At 36.7% G+C, this 18,377-nt stretch overlaps 1 protein-coding gene across 1 annotated transcript in view; it reads right to left on the bottom strand.

Annotated features, from left to right (window-relative positions):
* Nucleotides 1-1,396: 1,396 nt before the first annotated feature.
* TRPC6 (transient receptor potential cation channel subfamily C member 6) overlaps nucleotides 1,397-18,377 on the bottom strand; it is a 74,134-nt gene continuing 57,153 nt past the window's right edge. Inside the window, exons 5-12 of the mRNA XM_084227071.1 lie at nucleotides 17,525-17,738; nucleotides 15,546-15,773; nucleotides 13,554-13,818; nucleotides 12,522-12,717; nucleotides 11,011-11,214; nucleotides 4,963-5,046; nucleotides 2,496-2,571; nucleotides 1,397-1,752 (exon numbers count right to left, since the gene is read on the bottom strand). Of these exons, the coding sequence (XP_084083197.1) occupies nucleotides 1,601-1,752; nucleotides 2,496-2,571; nucleotides 4,963-5,046; nucleotides 11,011-11,214; nucleotides 12,522-12,717; nucleotides 13,554-13,818; nucleotides 15,546-15,773; nucleotides 17,525-17,738 (1,419 nt within the window). The 3' untranslated portion in view covers nucleotides 1,397-1,600. The remainder of the gene's footprint in view (nucleotides 1,753-2,495; nucleotides 2,572-4,962; nucleotides 5,047-11,010; nucleotides 11,215-12,521; nucleotides 12,718-13,553; nucleotides 13,819-15,545; nucleotides 15,774-17,524; nucleotides 17,739-18,377) is intronic.

The following is an 18,377-nucleotide window of genomic DNA, read 5'->3' as shown; positions in this document are numbered from 1 at the left end:
TGGAAACTAATCTAGACCCAATAAAAATAATCTCCAGCCTGAAAGGGAAAGGCAGAAACATTCTAATACATTCCACAGTAAATAAGTTCCACAAAGCTAATTTTAAAGCAATTACTGACAAGCCTTTTTAAGTCTTGTTTCATACAAGTCTTTTACAGGTGTGTTAAACACCTGGATGCCATGTTATAAGTTTTCACAGCCCTTTCACTAATCTCAAAAAAAAAGCTTAAAGAGAAGCAGAGATGCCCAATGTATGTTTATAACACTTCCAGAATTAGTGGCTGTCCAAAGAGAGAAACACAAATTACTCTATTAACCAAGGGAAAAATTATGGAATGGAATTTATGCTGTTTCTCTCTGGAAAGACAGAAACCATCTGACTGTCCTGCATGAACATTGTTACACAACAAACAGAGCATGGGATAGCTCATCTGCAGTCTAACAGAAAGAGATTTTAACTATTGCAGTGGGCAGGGTGAAAATGTTGGAGCTTTCTTTACCACATGGAGTGAAGATTCTTCATTAAAAGAGTCCTAAAAATACAGCACAAGAGCTGAGCTGTCAGCAGTGGAAAAAAGGACGAGGGATGCAAATCCAGAGAAGATAAGATTTCATTATTTTTTGCAACAAGACTGTTTTGTTTGCTATGTCTGCAGAAAATTTAATCATTTAAACAGGTTTAACATAGAGAAACATGATCCCCCATACATGACATTCCCATAATTCAGAGAGGTTTGCACCTAACACTTTAGTATCTTCCACCTCAAATAAAAATGTTGCATTCAAACCCCCAACCTGCAGTTTTGGAGGTTCACTTCAAGACATAAAAGCTGGAGAACTTGGGAATTCTGAAACAGATTGGAACATCAAGGGTTAATTATTTTGCATTAAAGAAGTTTTTCTTCCAGCCTCAGAAATAGCTTTTCAGTAAACTTGGTGAAAACTATTTCTTTCTTGATGCACTGACTCCCATTGGAACCTAGGTATCTCACAGGATACTCCAGCGCTGACAGGAATCAGTAGGGAAAATACAGCACAGTGCTCTGAGTGTCCTGATACCTACTCCTACATGGAAACGTTCCTAAGTTCATTTTAATATCCTACACATTCTTAAGAAAGGGAGTAAGCTTTTTTTTTCTTTTTTTGCTGGTTGGGAATGCTGGAAAAATTAAATAGCTTTTGATACATGTATATATGTAAAAGCCTGGATTTTTCTCTTTTGCTTCACTAAAATATACATAAGAATGGTTACAAAAGGAAATTTGCAAAAAAACAAACAGTTAACATAGGAAAAGTTTTGATCTATGCTTTTAATCTTTAGTGACTGAGCTTATCAAGATTCCACTGGAATTTTAGATGATAAATTGTGTACTTGAATTATCTCAGATCAACTATTCTTCAGCAGGTAAAGAATAAATATCTTAACTGAAGTGGTAGGGTCTCCCTACTGTAGACCTAGAGGATTTGCCACTGTATTTTTAATAAAGAATTGGAATTATTTCATTTCTGAATCTTTTTTAGAAATGTGAGCTAGACTTGAGGAAAACAGAAATATGGCTTTAAGTGAATTGTTAACATTCTGTTGCATATCTTATTTTGGTTATCTCTTGCTTTCTTCCGCCTTAGAGTCAAGTGACAGTTTTTCCCCAAGTTTCCTTATAAGTTCTGCCAGATCTTCAGAATTCTGAGATTTTTCCTCAAGGAGTTCATACCGGAGACTTGAGATGTCCTGTTTAATTTCCTTCAATTCACCTGTAACAGATTTTAAAAGATCACAATATTAAAAGGAAAAACAGCATACCCAAATATCGTTTTTTTTCTTTGTTGAAACAGAAGAAGTAGATATTCTGCTGCCCATTGGTGAATCATAGGATAGTCTGAGTTGGAAGGGACCCACAAAGACCATTGAGTCCAGCTTTAAGTGAATGGTCCACACAGGGATTGAACCCAAAATCTTGATGTTATTAGCACCATGGTCTGACCAGCTGAGCTGACCTCAGTGGAATGGTGTCTTGGGGATAGGAATACGAAGATGCAGTTCAGGAATCAAACAAATCTGAAGGCAAAAGTGTGAGAGACCATGAGTTCACAAAACTCACATGATCTATTTGATGGAAGATGCTGTCCTGCTGCAAGGGAGATCACAGAATCATTCAGGTTGGAAAAGACCTCTAAAATCACTGAATCCAATCATTAATCCAGCACTTCCCAGCCCACCAGATCTTTAAGGAACCAGATGACCCTGAATGGCCCTTCCAAACCAAACTATTCTGTGATTCTATTATTACTAGAATGCAGCAACACATTTTAATGCTTGTCAGATGAGTGATAGTTTCTGATGGGAGAGAAGAGACATAAATCCCATCTCTTCAACAGCATGTTAATTTTACCTCTTGTACTTGTAAACAAGTGTGAAGGGGATTAAGTATTTTGGAAATACATAGTCACTTTAGTTTGATTCTCTGATGAAACATACAATTCACCAGCATACTCACCTTCATTGACTTCATCACTTTCCTTATCTATCTGAGCTTTCAACACATATCTTTTAATTAGACGCTTCATTATTTTCTGCAGAGAAGAAACAAGGAAAGGAAAAAAGAGTTTTCTTAGTTGGAGTAATATTGTTATGACATTTGAAAGTAAGAGCTCTCATCCTGATTTCATCTGGGAAAGAGTTCATTTTCCTTTTAGTAGCTTGTACAGTGTGAGTTTGGGTTTAGTATGAGAATACACACTGGTGTTTTAGCTGCTGCTGAGCAGTGATTACCCAAAGGCAAGGACTTTTCAAGGCCTCATGCTCTGTTGCTAAGCAGGTGCACAGGAAGCTGGGAGGGAGAATTGTTGGGACAGCTGAACCAAGCTGGCCAGAGGAATATTTCATACCATGGAGCATCATGCTCAGTATAGAAACCGGGGGAGGTTTGGCCTTGAGGGCTGACCACTGTTCCTCTATCTCTCCTTTTCATTACTACTGCTACTACCACTACTACTACTTTGTTTTTTATTTCTTTAAATTAGTGAAGTGTAATTATCTCAACTCACAAGTTTTACCTTTTATGATTCTCCTCCTCATCCCATGAACTTAGAAGGGGCAGTGTGGGGGCAGTGAGTAAGCAACTGTGTGGTACTTAGTTGACAGATGGGTTAAATTATGACCTGCTGCATTCAGATATTTCAGTGTAGAACTTGACAAGTTAAAGAAATTGAATGTAAAAATCTCTGCTTTCATCTACAGGTGATATTTAACCTTTATGATTCTGCATATATATTTATATGTACTTGAAAGTTAGAGAACTAAAGACAATTTTATGAATGTTACAATTCAAAAGCTTAAACCTACCACTGGAGGCCGTAAGAACTATTAATACAGTTGCATCTTTGATCTCCAAGTAGATGAAGCCATCTGGCCTTTATTGCTACCCAAAGATGATAATGACCCTGCTTAGCATTGCTAGTTGCTAAATCCTTTTGTTGTTAGTTTATTTGAACCTATTTTGATATATTTGCTAAGTTATGCTTTCCCAATGTACAGAAAATGGGATCCAAAATTCTAAGTCATTTAAGTGTCTCAGCTGGGACTCATCTAACCAATGACAGATACTTTCTAAGGTAAATAGACATATCTGTCATCTTTATTTCCTTCCATGGATAAAATGAGCAAACCTGAGAGCACAACTCATCTAAGACACCTAAAACTGACCAAATAGCTCATACCATGAGAATGACCAACCTCTCTGCCAGTAATAAGGGGAATCTAGGCCAGCAAACTTATTGTAAATTTCACCTTTCCAGAAAAAAAATGAATTCTGGCCCTGATTCTCCCAACAACTCAAATTACTCAAAAAAGAACAAGGTATCCAAGTACATTTTAGGATATGTATTTCTGCCTTTGGCTTTAATATTTTCATAGGGTGTAGCCCATGAAAACACAATACTTCTTCTTTTCCATTTTAAGATAGAAAACATTCATAGATTTATATGTCTGCTTTTGTCTCCACAATAACAGAGCTGACCAGAGCTGGTTTTGAGGTGAGTCATCTCAGATTAGTGGTCCCAGGCCATCACTGCAGTCACGCTTGCAAGGTCAGCAGCTGTACTGTTTATTATAATGATCCAAGAATCTTTCAAATACAAAGCCACACTCCATGTTTATGGGGTCGATTTTTAATCTTAGTATCCATCCCTTAGTTTCATAATGAAACTGGCTGTGAAAAAGTGAGGGAGTTTCTGGAACAGACTCCTGTAGACACTGCATAGCATAAAAGTGGAGTGAAGCTAGCCTGCCCAAGGGAAAGTCTCTCTTGGGATCAATAAAATATACTCATTTTCTGTACCTTTTTTCATTCAGATTGTCTTTTTATATTGCCCAGGCACCTCTTGCTTCTTTCTCTCCACCCACTTTGCAGTATTACAGGAAGGAAAGAAGCAGTCTCCAGCAGGACCACAATAGCTGAGATTTATGAGGACTGTGCTGGGTCTCTTTATAGTTAACTGCACAAAGGCTCGTTGCAGTTGTTTAGGAGGCAAAGGAAAAACAGACTGCATTGATAGGATAAAGGCTGACAGACACTTGCAGTGCTTGAGGCATTTGTATCTAGAGATGTGCCACAATAAGCTGATCTGCTTCAGCAAATGGAATGTAAGATTTGGGGTTTATTTTTGGATTTCTCAGTTCACATTGTACAGTTGAGGACTCAACTCTAAAATTAAGAACATTTTTCTAACGCAGATAAATACATTGCACTATTAGGATACCATTTAAGAAACAAAGAGCAGTGAAAAGCACCCTCAAATTGTACTGCAAATACCTAAACCATTTCATTTATTTCTGATATATACAAGGTCTGTGGATTTATTCTTGACTCATCTTACTTAGCATAAATTCAAAACTGTCCTCATGCCATCAGTCTGCCAATTCTACTACTTCTTGATTTTATTTAAAAATAAACTGGTCTTTACCTGGTATTGTCTTGGAGGATTGTTTAAACTGTTTAAGTGGATTTCATCTGAGCTTCTTATACTCGATTGCTTCCTTTGATCAAGCTGAAACAGAAACATTCTTTATAGTGCAAAATAAACAGAAGACCAATATGTATATTTCATGTATATATCCTGTGACAGAAAACCTAAGGCATCACAAAATGGTGAACTGGGACTCCAGCTGAATGACTGGGCTGTAGTAACAGTGACCAGAAACTGCAAAACCAAATGGTATTACTTTAGATAAAGAGCAGGGCCAGTTCAACAAATGGCAGTGCAAGAAATAGAAATCATGGTGGATGTGGATGAGGAGTAAGTGGGACTGTCACTAAAAATTCAGTTCCCTGAAATTATACATGGTCTAATCAAATTTTTGCTCTTTCAAAGGATGGAACCATCAGTGCAGTGTCTCAAATCCCGTAGGATTGTTTTGTACTTCCATTGAACCTCTCTATGTTGTGTCCTAATATGTCGAGCATCTACTGATAAGCAGACTGGACTGGGGCACTTTGAAGCCTGTTAAATACTCTGTGGGATATGATGGGATATAATTTGTTGGGGACAAAAATAGGGCAGGATTCGATGCTTACACAGCTGTACACTGGGAATAATTTGAACACTATTAGATTTTGTTTGGCATTCCGTAGAATCACAGAATGGTTTGTGTTGGAAGGGACATCTAAAAACAGGTAGTGCAATGCCCCTGCCATTGGCAGGGACACCTATTAGATCAGGCTTGTATTTTGATACAAAAATTGATTAAAAGTATTGGTAAAATATATTCATTGACAATCAATATAAAGTGTACACTGAATTTGGGAATTTTTGGTTCTTCAGAAAGATTCACAAATCTATTTGTCCATATTCTTTAAAAAACCCATTATTTATCTATTCAGTCTATGTTTATTTGACTAAGCAAAAGTAATAGTAAAAGATAAATAGTGTAAAACATATAAAACAATTAATATTTATCTTGTATATTTATCTACATGTAGACGGGCATGTATAAAAAGGGCAAGTTACTATTTTTTTGTGCTTGAATAATGCTACTTCTAATATTTTGAATATATATTAGAAAGTATAATCTTATCAAAATTTTTTAACTTAGACTAGGTATCTGATTTATAACTAAAAATAATGACTAGTGAGTTTACACAATCACTATGTAATCACTATGTTTTTCAGGATTTTCGAACTAATTATACTTTCTTGTGCCTCATCTACAATACTGGGTTAAAAGAGAAAAACAATTCTTCCTGCTATTTCAGCTCCTGGATTTCTCATGCACCATTTTTTGAAATAATACAGTAGAATAAGAGTAAGATCACGCTTCCTCTGTAGCAGCAGAGGAAAGTTGCCTTGATATTTACTCTGTATTTTATCACATATTTTAAAAGCCATGTGTCATGCTGGTTACCAGTTTCAAACTTATGTTACATTGTTTCACCTCAAAAGTTAATCCACTTCTCAATTACCATTTGATTTTCACTTGAAATAGCAAAAATTGGTAATATGTGGTGAGATGAGTTATGACACTGCAAACTTGTAAAACCAGGCAGACTGTAATACCTTTATCTTAACCTTCACCCTCCTGCACAGTTTTGAGATAATAATGTGCCTTTAATTAGCCACCTTGAAAGTTGGCAGGTAAATCAGAAGTTGTAACTTCATTAGATCTTCTTATGTGTACCAGTAACAGGACACAAGATCCACTGTAAATTGCTGAATGACCACTTGGTGGCAGAGAATGCCAAGATTTCATTACCACATTTAACATTTTTTAACTCTCTTTAAGCTCTCTTTGAACTCTCTTTAAGCTTCCTGCCTATGGCTTTTTTCTTTCTCCAAAATTAGTACTAGAGTACACTCAGCTGGTCACATTGGTGACTGACCTAGAATCCGTATTTTTAAGTTAACATTTATTGAATATGAGTAACCGGAGGGGAAATTATGTAAATTAAATAAAACAATTATATAAATCCCAACTAAAATAACTATTCTTCTAGAGTGTGGGGTGAAATAGGAAATGCAGGATATATGGATCATTGTTCTTTGAAAACACCTTCTACTTTAAACTTGCTTCTCATTTCATTATTCTCTTGTATTACTTAAAATTCAATGCAATCAGAATAGTAATGAAATTATTGTTGGTGGTTTTTTTAGCACTTTAATAATGTCTTAAATCAGAAGCTGCTGTCAACTTGCAATTCCAAAAGATTGTACTTTCTTGGATCAAAAAGGAGGGTTCCCAGTAAGTGACTCAGTTTGTGCTCCTATAACCAGATGCCACTCGTGAAAATTTCAAAAATACTGTTTTACACTAGGAAAAATAAAGTTATTTTTCTTGTTTGAGTGAGAGCTTAAAGCTACTTCAATAAACAGTTGTCCCTTACTTCTTTTCTGGAGAGCTATGTTTAATGAACAAAATTTAATTATGTCATCTCTCACTGCTGATTTTTAGCTCAGGAAGATGAACAAGTTCTGTGACACTTGAGCAATAAACTTTCTCAATGCCAAGGCAATTTTAAAATTTAATACAGAAGTCAAAATAGGTTTTTTTTTTTTAACTCTCCTTTTTCTTAATTTCTTTCTTCCTTTCTATTGGTTTGAGTTTCTCACTCACTCCATGTTTAAAATGCCAATTCTAGCCTGAAAAAAGAAATCTATGGATTTTAATCAACAGCCTGAAAGAAAACATCTTCACGGTCTTTAGTACTGTATTTAGATATGGCTAAGAAAATTAATTTCTGGTGTACTACACTTTGAACACAGCTATGTAAATTACTTGCTGTTTAGCACTGTCAGCATCTGGCTTCGTTTTCTGCGGGCAATAATCAGGGCAGGGCTGGAGCTAGGAGTAGCATTTCTTCCTTCCCACCCTGATTCTTGTCTTCCCCCTCACTCTGAAGCTGCTGCAGCTTTTGCACTGGGAAGATGCAGGCTCTGCAGCAGAACATCCCCAGGCTGGGTCTGGATCAGTGAACTCCAGCATGTGTTAACCTTACTGCAGGGCAATGTCTTCCACCAGTAAACTTTTACTGTCCTCCCAGGCAGGACTCACACCAGAGCAACCTTCTATCTTCCCAGGCACAGTCTGGCAACTGGAATGGTTTAGGGACAAGAGGTTTCCTGCTTTGTGAGGAAAACTACCCAAATAGGGGCAAGCCATTCCTGAACTGGCCTCAATACGCAGAAAAGCTACCCATGTTTCACTATCACAAACACAGTCATCAAGTCTTGGGTCTGGGCTGGCCAAATCTTTCCTTACCTTTCCACAGCTCATTTTATTTATAGTAGCCCCCCACATGGGTAGCTCCTTGCTCAGCAGCCATGGCAGCATCAACCCACTCAGCACTAAGTGAATCAAAAGTCAAAATCCCAAAAACCTGAGAGTGCCTTTGAGAAGATGCCATGACAGCCTCGACAATAATGAATTGTCAACAGTGGATCAAAAGGTAACACAAAACCACTTCAGTTACTTCTTGAAAGTGCACAGGATGGCAATAGCTCAAAGATTCAGCTAAATTCAGCATGCAGAAGCCCAAAAGGTGAGCAAAAATGTAATCATCTGCCAGTATCTGCTGCAAAACCTGAGAAATTAATAAACACAACTCAGACACCTAATGTTTTTCAACGTAAAATTGATTTTTTAAAATTTGATTTGCATTTTTATAGCTGCTTTGGCTGCAGAGTAAGCATATTTCATTTAGGATTAGTTATAACAAAATCTGAACTGAGTGTAAAAGCATTAATATTTGAAGACTTAAAATTAATTCAGGGCTAGGAAAAAATCTGATAAACAATGTTTACATCCCTACAGCTCTCTTTCAGAAGGACTGCTGTAAAAGCTGACAAACCTGCTACTGTTTTATGTAGAACTGGTAATTATTACACTTTGCACCTTTCTAGAAATATGCTAGAAAACATGAATTGCTAGGCTTGAATGGAATGATAAAAATACATCTTCTTTCCTTAGTCTGTATAAATGGGACTCATGAGAGTACCTGTTTTATGGGAACATAAATTTCATGCTAAAAAGTCATTAACACAAGCTTGTAACCTACTTATGTGCTTTTCAAATTCACAGTAAGTGAACTAGGAAAATAACCATTTGTTGTTTTCCACCACCACTCAATTTTAAGTTTATATGCATCTCCTCAAATGCACAACTGATGGCATTTTACTGATGGCTTTATCACTCACAGAGGTTTTAAAATCGGATTGCATCAGGAAGCTTGAAGAAAAATTTTGCAAATGTCAGATTCATTAAAAACCTGACCAAATGCATGTGTCATTTCTGTTAGTTCCCAAATACATTAGGATGAAGTGAGATATGTGAAACACTAGAAAAATTACGGGTAATAGAGATGAGACACTTGAACTTAAAAACAATTTTGACTTTGATAATAGTGTTTGTAATACCTGTATTTGTTTTCATAAACTGTATAAACTTACCCAGAGGCACAGGATTTTTCCCTGAAAGTCCATTTTTTCTTTCTATGATTACTCTTAAGCTAATAAGTGCAAAAATGTGTTTGTCACACTGGTGACAGTGAACTGATAAATGCACATAAATTCTTTTCTGGTCCCCAGTCTAATGACTAATGGCTCTTGACTACAGACTCAAGAACTCCTAACTTTGAACAGGCCTCTGCTCAGACCACAGCCCATTTTAACAAACATCCTTCCACACTTAAATTTCCATTGAAGAAAATTTTGTTTTGCCACCATTACAAATTCTTTTTTTTTTCTGTACATTAACATATGGACACCTTTCTACTCACTACATCTGATCAGCTGCCTTGCACAATTCTTCTTCCCCAACACATTACAATAGTGCTAGAATAGTGCCAGTCTTTACATTTCCAATACCACCTAACAGTCCATGTTTTTCTCAAGCAATTGAAATGATCCACACCAAAATAGTGCAGGAAAAATACACCTGCTACAGACTAAGCAAGTCCAGTGAATCAACTCAAGTGCTTTTAACTGAAGCTGTGTAAGTAAAACAGGTAATAAAATATTTTTCAATAAAAGCAAAGGGCTTTTTCAGTAGAAGCACAGACAGGCTACCAAGGGGGAACTCTGGAAACTACCCTGGCATGTGAGGGTGGTGTTAGGAAAGACAAAGCTTGGCTTAAGCTGACATTTGCAAGGGCAGTAAGAACTATTGCTACAACAGCAATGTAAGGCAGCACAAGGAAAATGCAGGCCTATTGGCAGTGGGAAAGGGATTTAGGTGACAGCTGGATGAAGGTAAAGAATGAGGGACTCGAGGGCCTTTTTTGTGTCAGGGTTCATCAACAGTTTCTCAGGCCCCTGTGCTCAGTGAAGGAATTCAAGGAGGCAGGAAGAACTTGACCCAGGCAAGTCCAGAGTGCTGGATCCACAGGTACATCTGAGAGAGCAGATGCACCCCTTTCAAATATGCTATCATCTCTGAAAGACCACGGGTATTGGGAGAGGTGCCGAAAAGGAGAAAGGCAAATGTCAGATCCAACTTCAAAAAAGGTCAAAATTATGATAGGAGCAGCCCTGGGCCACTCAACCTCCCTTCAGTAACTGGCAAAATAATGTAATGAAAAATGAAACTTCTTGGAGCACATGCAAGAACAGATGGTGAATGGAAAAAGCAGGTGTGTATTTATGAAAAGTAAAATCTGTCTGACCATCTAGATGGTATTCTGAGATAAAATGACTTGTAGATAAGGGGAAAGCAGGAGATGTCATTGGACCTGAACTTCAGCAGGGATTGTAACTAAACTATTCTATTCTATTCTATTCTATTCTATTCTATTCTATTCTATTCTATTCTATTCTATTCTATTCTATTCTATTCTATTCCATTCCATTCCATTCCATTCCATTCCATTCCATTCCATTCCATTCTACTCTCCCATACTGATGACTGATTCAGTATGAATTAAGTATGTTGGCAAATTCATAAATAAAGCAGGGCAATAATAAAAATGAAGTTAAAATTGGCTTTATCTTCTGAAAGTCAGTATATAAAAGAAAAAAAATTACCTTGTTCATCTCTGCATCTTCCTGAAAGTTTTTCTTTTGGCACAAAAATGGTTTAGAAATACATTTTTTGATTCTGATTAGGAGATACAGCAAAGATTTTGGGCTTGGCACTAAGTTGAAGGGTACTGGAAGAGTTCTTCCTTCTTCAAAGTAAGAAAACCAAAGTTTAGCCCTTGCAAATTTCCACTCTACATCAGCATCATCCTATAAAACAAAAACACAGCAGTTAAGACACTGTTAATACCACTCTGGCTACTGAAGATGCTCTAGCTAAACTTTATGTGTGTTTTAAGTGTAATTGGCTGAAGTAAATCTCAAATAGATCAAGACTTATGAAAAACAAAATTTCAATGAATGGAACTGTTCTTATTAATCCATTTTAAATAATGCAATTGCAGAAGAACAGAATGGATTTCATTTGAATGTTGCTTATTCCAGAGTGAGTGCTAATACTCTGCAATGCAGGATCACAATGACAGACTCTATTACTAGTCTATAGACTCTATTACTTTAAACATGAAGTTAAAAAAGATGAGGTAATTCTTACCTAATTCCTTCAATTTTCTCAAATATATGATTAAACCAGATTTACTATCATCACCATGGTTTATGTTTATCATTTATGACCACCAAAACACTTTATTTTCCCCTGCAAATTTTAAGAGGCTTTTCTGCAGAAAGGACTGACATCAGTTTGAGGCCATGACTCAATATTGCTGAACCTGTTTTTAGAAGCTGTTTTGTCCTGTCACTGTATTTTTAATGCTCCAAACCTGATAAATTTGCCCTGTGGCCTCCTGATCCAGAAGAATGTGAACATCCCTAGACAGTGTATTGCTCTTGCTCTACATTGACAATGCTACAGACCCCAGTCAGAGCCCAGAATGTGGGACCAAAGTGGAATCAAACCTGAGTTTAATGCTTTGGCAAGAGCATCCCCTAGGAAAGTCTGGGATGGCCCAGCTCCTGGAGATCTGCTTACTTTTCCTAAACACTGATAATGGTTTAGCCCTCCATGGTTTTCCATGGAATGCAAAAGGTCATGCTGGACTTCAGCAGCCCTGCTGATTACTTTGCCAAGTAAAGTTTTGTTCACTGCAGAGGTCCAGAGCAATGCTTTCTTCAATGAAAGAAGAGCACAGCATGCTGGAGACCTGCCTGCAAGGTCGAGGCACAGGACCTTGCAACAAAAAGGACACTTCTCAAGTAATTACAAATGAGGCAAATGAAAGATTCACAAAGTGACACCATATAACTCTTCAGGAACATAACACAGTTCACCAGTAGTTTCTTATTCCAGTCAGGTTCTTACTATTGCAAGCACAAGCAACCAAGTAATTGACAGATATTTTATAATAAAAATGAACAGTGACATTAATATTTTCTTCTAAAATTTTCCAAAAGCTTATGTGGTACTTGTCTTGATGTCAACAAGAAAATTTTCCAGGAGCCTGAGACAATTAATTGTAACAGTAAATAGGGTGATTTTTCATCATAAATGGACTTTTTACCTCAATTTCCTGGAATGAACTGTTGATCATTGCGATAAGCATGTTCAGTAAGACGATGACCATGGTAACATTATAGACTCCATAAAGGACATAACCAATATTTTCAATAAATTTGTGTTTATAATTGATAACAACTGATTTAACTTCTGAGAGTCCAAATATAGCCCAGAACAATGTTTTGAAACTTTCTTCAACACTAAAAGGAGAAATTGGACACATGTATATGTTATTAAAGAAAAACTCTATATTCTTATTGTAGAAATTGTCAGTTATGATTTTTATACAGTGTACAAATTTTTACATTATCATAATGTTGAGCTCCACCTCTGTTCATAAAAGTAGACTGTCTAATTTCATTGGTACAGGCTGTTTCTTAACACAAGATTCCTAACAGGATTAACAATAAAACCATCTGATTCAGATCAGATGGTTTTGGGAATCATATATCCATCCTCAAAAGAATATTACAATGATTCACTTGTTAACTACTTTAATCTACATACTACAAGCTTTCTGTTAAAATCTTTAAAATAATTAACCTGTAAATACTTTATTTAATTTGTACCATTAGTTCACTTACTGGAAATTATTTCACCATTAATATGACAAATATTCCGAAACTAAGAAGAAGACAGGATATCTATCTAATGGAAAATCATTCAAATTTTCAAAAATTCAGTTTTCAAAAAAACTAGTCTTATGGACCATAATATTCCTGCTGAGTTTTTACTATTCCACAATTCCAGGGTAAAGTCATGGGTAAATTCAGGGTAAAGGGTGTGGAAATAGTGATTTTTTTTTTTCAGGTTGGTTAATTTAAATGCATATATTTCCTCCTGATCAGTTTATAAATAAACATAAGTCCAAATTTCTGAGGTACTTTTTCCTATTTGTCCTATTTATTTATTTGTTTGGCTTTGATAAAGAGATTTCAGTCCCCACATCCAAAAATATGGTAGCATTGCAAAGAACATTTAGTATTGTACTGAGTTATTGTTAAGAAAAGAAAGGTTACAATTTAGTCGTACTCACGTTGTGAAAGCTTCATTTTGCTTTGCTCCCAGATAGTAGGAGTAGAGATTAAACATGCCTATCATGAAAGCCACAAACACCATGATGAATATCACCATAAACTTGAAGATGTCTTTCACAGTTCTGCCAAGTGATATCTGCAGTGGTCCAAAGCTTTCATTAGCTGGCAAGATGTAGGCTATCCGTGAGAAACTTAACACCACTGCAATTGCATACAGCCCTTCAGAAATGATCTGAGGATCAGAGGGATCCCAGTTTATTCTGGCTGCAAACAAAAGATGAGAATTCCTGTCAGTACAACATGTGCTTATCAATGGGAGTCCTTTTTGGACCACCTGATGCCAGTGCTCTGCCTAATGTAGCCCAGGATGCCACTGGCCTTCTTTGCTGCACAGGCTCATGTTCAACCTGGTGTCCACCAAGTTATGTTTGCTACCCTGTGAAAAAACCTGGCATTCAATACTCACTATTAATACCACAGATGCTCTTCAAATAGACTTCGGTGTACATGCATACCTGAAAAAAATGCCTCAACTAGTTGCTTTTAGGATTTATGTGAAATTCATAACTTTCCAGTAAAATTTATAAAACTAGAGTTTAATGTGTTTCAGAATATATGCATTTTAATTGCTCTGCTTTTCTGCAGTCTGGATAGTGCAAAAATGCAACCTTTTCAGAAACAGAATAAAGACTGAAACTCATGTAATTTAGTATCTAGAGAAATATAGCTAATAATGGTAAGAGAGATGTGGTGGTGTTGAGAGTGAAAACAAGTCAACATTGCTTCATTTTTTCCTCATTTGGGCAAAATGCCTTCTAGGACTTCCCAAATATCCCAAGCAAGTTTCTTAACATTTTTATCTCTTACTGGTAAAGAGCATGGATTGAGAAATATTAAAGAAATATAATAGAGTCTCTGAGCAAATAATATATAAAAGATATATTGGCTTTGCTGGCAAAATAGGTTTATGAAGTTCCTGCATCTCATTGCTCAGTTCTGTTCCTGCATTACAGTACATTCCATTCAAAGCTGCACCACCACACACTAGTTTGCAGGACAGTATTGTATATTTGAACAGATTAAAATGATCTAGAAAAGAGGTGGGTGAAACTGAATTTATTTTGATATTATTTCATTTCAGTGCTGTCTAGAACAGTTTACAAAAATATGTACAAACACAGCCAGGGGAACTATGATCCAGTAGTGGAATCACAGAATCACAGAATATGCTGAGTCAGAAGGGACCCATGAGGATCATCAAGTCCAACTCCTGGCCCTGCACAGCACCATCCCCAGGAGTCACACCATGTGCCTCAGAGCATTGTCCAAATGCTTCCTGATCTCAGACAGGCTGGCTCTGTGACCACTTCCCTGGGGAGCCTGTTCCAGTGCCCAACCATCCTCTGGGTGAAGAACCTTTTCCTGATATCCAGCCTAAACCTCCCCTGACACAGCTTCAGGCCCTTCCCTTGGGTCCTGTTGCTGGTCACCACAAAAAAGTGATCAGTGCCTTCCCCTCCTCTTTCCTTCACAAGGAAGCTGTAACTGCAGTGAAGTCTCCCCTCAGTTTCCTCCCCTCCAGGCTGAACAGACCAAGTGACCTCAGCTGCTTCTCATATGACTTCCCCTCAAAGTGCTTCACCATCCTTGATGCCCTCCTTTGGAAACTCTCCCACAGTTTCAAGTCTCTTTTATATGGTGGCACTCAGATCTGCCCCCAGCCCTGGAGGTGAGGCTGCCCCAGAGCAGAGCAGAGCAGAGCAGGACAATCCCCTCCCTTGCCCAGCTGGCCATGCTGTGCCTGATGCCCCCAGGACAGGGTTGGCCCTCCTGGCTGCCAGGGCACTGCTGGCTCATGTTCAACTTGCTGTAAGGATAAGAAAGAGAAGCAGTGGGAATTTCTTCAGAGCTACATTGTGAAACTATGATATTGGAGACTGATTAAAGGAAAATCAGTTTGCTTTGGCCCAATAACTGTGCAATCAACTCACCCAGGGTGTAGTATTTTATGTTAGGCTCCAGTGTTGGACTTGTCAGATCTTTCATATTTGCATCAACGATGTTCTGGGCTCTGGATGCATGCCAAAATGCCATAAACCTTGCTATAAATGATGCTGCAAAAATTGCTAACATACCAAAATCAAGCATATTCCATAACTCAAACAGGTATTCCTTTGGACCTTGAGACCAAATTTCTTTACATTCAGACCATATCATGCCTGTATAAGACAGAACAGAGAAAACAGTGTGTTCTTTATTTTCATGCTTGTTTTATATTTTTATTATATATAGGACAGGCTCTTGGTTGCAGTCAAACTCAAAACTACTTTGATCAGTGGGAGTTTGAACACAAAATGAAATCCTTGGACCTGCAAATTCACATACATTCTGAGACTTCTTTCTCATCTGAGTAATAATAACAATCTTTCAGACTGCTTTTTCCTGTAAAACTACAAAAGCTTTCCAAGAGAGGAATGGGATGTGAGTATTTCCATCTGTTACAGACACAGGACAAAACGAGAAGAGTAGAAATGCTCTGGCATGAACATACAATGGTGGCAGAGCTAAAGCATAACTCAAAATTTCTTATTTGCCATTTCCCTGGCTAGAGTCTCTCTCATATATGTGACAAATGATCACAAAAAATAAGACTCAGACCTAATCCTTCTTCAACAGGACAAAGGTATCTGTTAGATTCCTAACTGCTGTCCCTTAGTAATAAAATGGAAGTACATTATCAGCTTATGACAGCTCTTTTTATTGTGAAAATCCTTTTTTCTTTTCAAGGTTAAAATTATGTAATTATGAAGTAAATTCTAAGGAGTTAATAACTGAATGGAATAATGTCACTAGTTTTTATACTTATCAAATTGAAAGCACTTTTCATCATTTTCAGATAAGGACAATAATAATGTCAATTACAGTAGCTAAATTCAATGTCACATCTATATGCATGAATCAATTTTTCATAAACTGTCTTATGCATGACACTGATACAAAAGTAGATTAAATTAGTAAAGTAGAACTTCAAATTGAGAATTTATTATTTACTTCTTTATTACCAGATGAAATTATTAATATTTATAGACTTTGGAAACCAAAGTGCTATATTATTCCTAAAATACAAAATTATAATAATTTATAAATAACTTTACAATTAAATAAATAGTGCCAAGGTCTTTTAAAGCTATAAGAATCAGTTGTTATACAAATTTCAATCATAGTGAGATCATAAAAGCAAAATACTTTAAATGCATAAGGTCTTGAATAGATAGCCTGAATTTAGCTCTTCTTACTGACACAACTAACAGTGAGATCCTTAAAATATTTGGGCATCTAAACCCTACTGGACTAAAGGTAGTACTCTTGTAAGTAAGAATCTGACAGCTAAACTGTTTTGGAAGGTCTGCACTCAAGTTCTGATGCTAGAGTTCTACATCACCAAGTTGAATGTGTCAGCACAGAGTACTGCTCATAGCACTCATTTCTTTCCTTTGTTGGGATGGAAAAAAATCTACCACTGAATCTCTTCAGGGAGCTATATTCTTCTCTTTTGTCACTAATATATTCAGCTACACACTATTAGTTCTGCAGGCATGCTTGCAAAATAAGAGATTAATTGGACACAAATCAATCTTGTCTCATCAGATAAAAATCTTTCCTCCTGGAAGCTCACACTGGGACTCAACCACCCCAAAAACTGGCAGACACTTTGCTTTGATATTCATAAAACTGAATTATTAATCTTCAGATAATATAGATTTCACCTAAATACTTAGTCTGTATGTTTGTGATCAACGAGACACATGAATCCTGCTGCCATCTAATAAAAAACAAAAGGCTCACGTGGGAATGCAGACTGTTGAATAAACTCCCTTTGTTGCAATTTTTACACAAAACATTCAAAGGAAAGGGTTCAGTTGGGTTCAGCTTCACTTGTAATCATAGCAATTTAAGGAAAAATTTTTACCTACTACCCAAGAAATAATAAGCATCTCCATCCATGAGAAACAGGATGTTTTCATCCTAAAAAGCTGTTTTACATTGTCTGTTGTTTCATTAGGTCGGAGTTTGGTGCCATCAAACCTGTCAGCTGCATTCATGACAAGCAGACCAAGAAAAATGGTGAAAGAGGCTGCATGGGCTACAAACTTCATGAATGGTCCACGCATTATCCTCCCCAGCTGCAACAGAGATCAACAAACACAAGGATATTGCACTGACTGATTCCAAATAAAATACGTATAAAAAGAGCAGTAACACAGATAATCATATATTTCAATAATACAAAGAAACAAATATCTGAAAATGTTTAATGATGCCCTGTTCACAGTCATCTTTAGAAGTTTCTACTGATTTGCTGTTTTCAGAGGAATAATCCGTCAGTTTCACTGTTAGGGCATCAGCGATAGATTAACAGTGAAACTGAAATGAAAAAAATACAAAATACACATTTTAACACAGTGATTCGAAATAATACTTTAATTATTTTGTGGCATCCACGTCTATTACCAATAATCAAGAGAAAAATTTATTAGAGCTGGTGAATTTTTTAATATTAGCCAGCTTCATTGTGAGGCAAGACAGAAAATAAGATTTTGACACACTTACTAAAAGCATTACCACTATGACTGAATTATGAAGAAAAGAATTCCCTTTCCTGACTGATGTGATACTCAATTTAGCACAGTTATTGTGCAGTTTTCCCAACTTATTTTCTTTCTTTAAAAAAGTCGTGACACCTCAAAAGGTTACATGTGTAGTTCTGTAACCTTAATTTCCTCCTGACTTGTACAAAGAAAAAGTTCTTAGCTTTGTAATGC

This window comes from Fringilla coelebs (assembly GCF_963513975.1).
Source record: "Fringilla coelebs genome assembly, chromosome: 2".
NCBI lineage: Eukaryota > Metazoa > Chordata > Aves > Passeriformes > Fringillidae > Fringilla > Fringilla coelebs.
The sequence above is the reverse complement of the archived record's forward strand: the minus strand, read 5'-3'. Positions and strand labels throughout refer to the sequence as shown.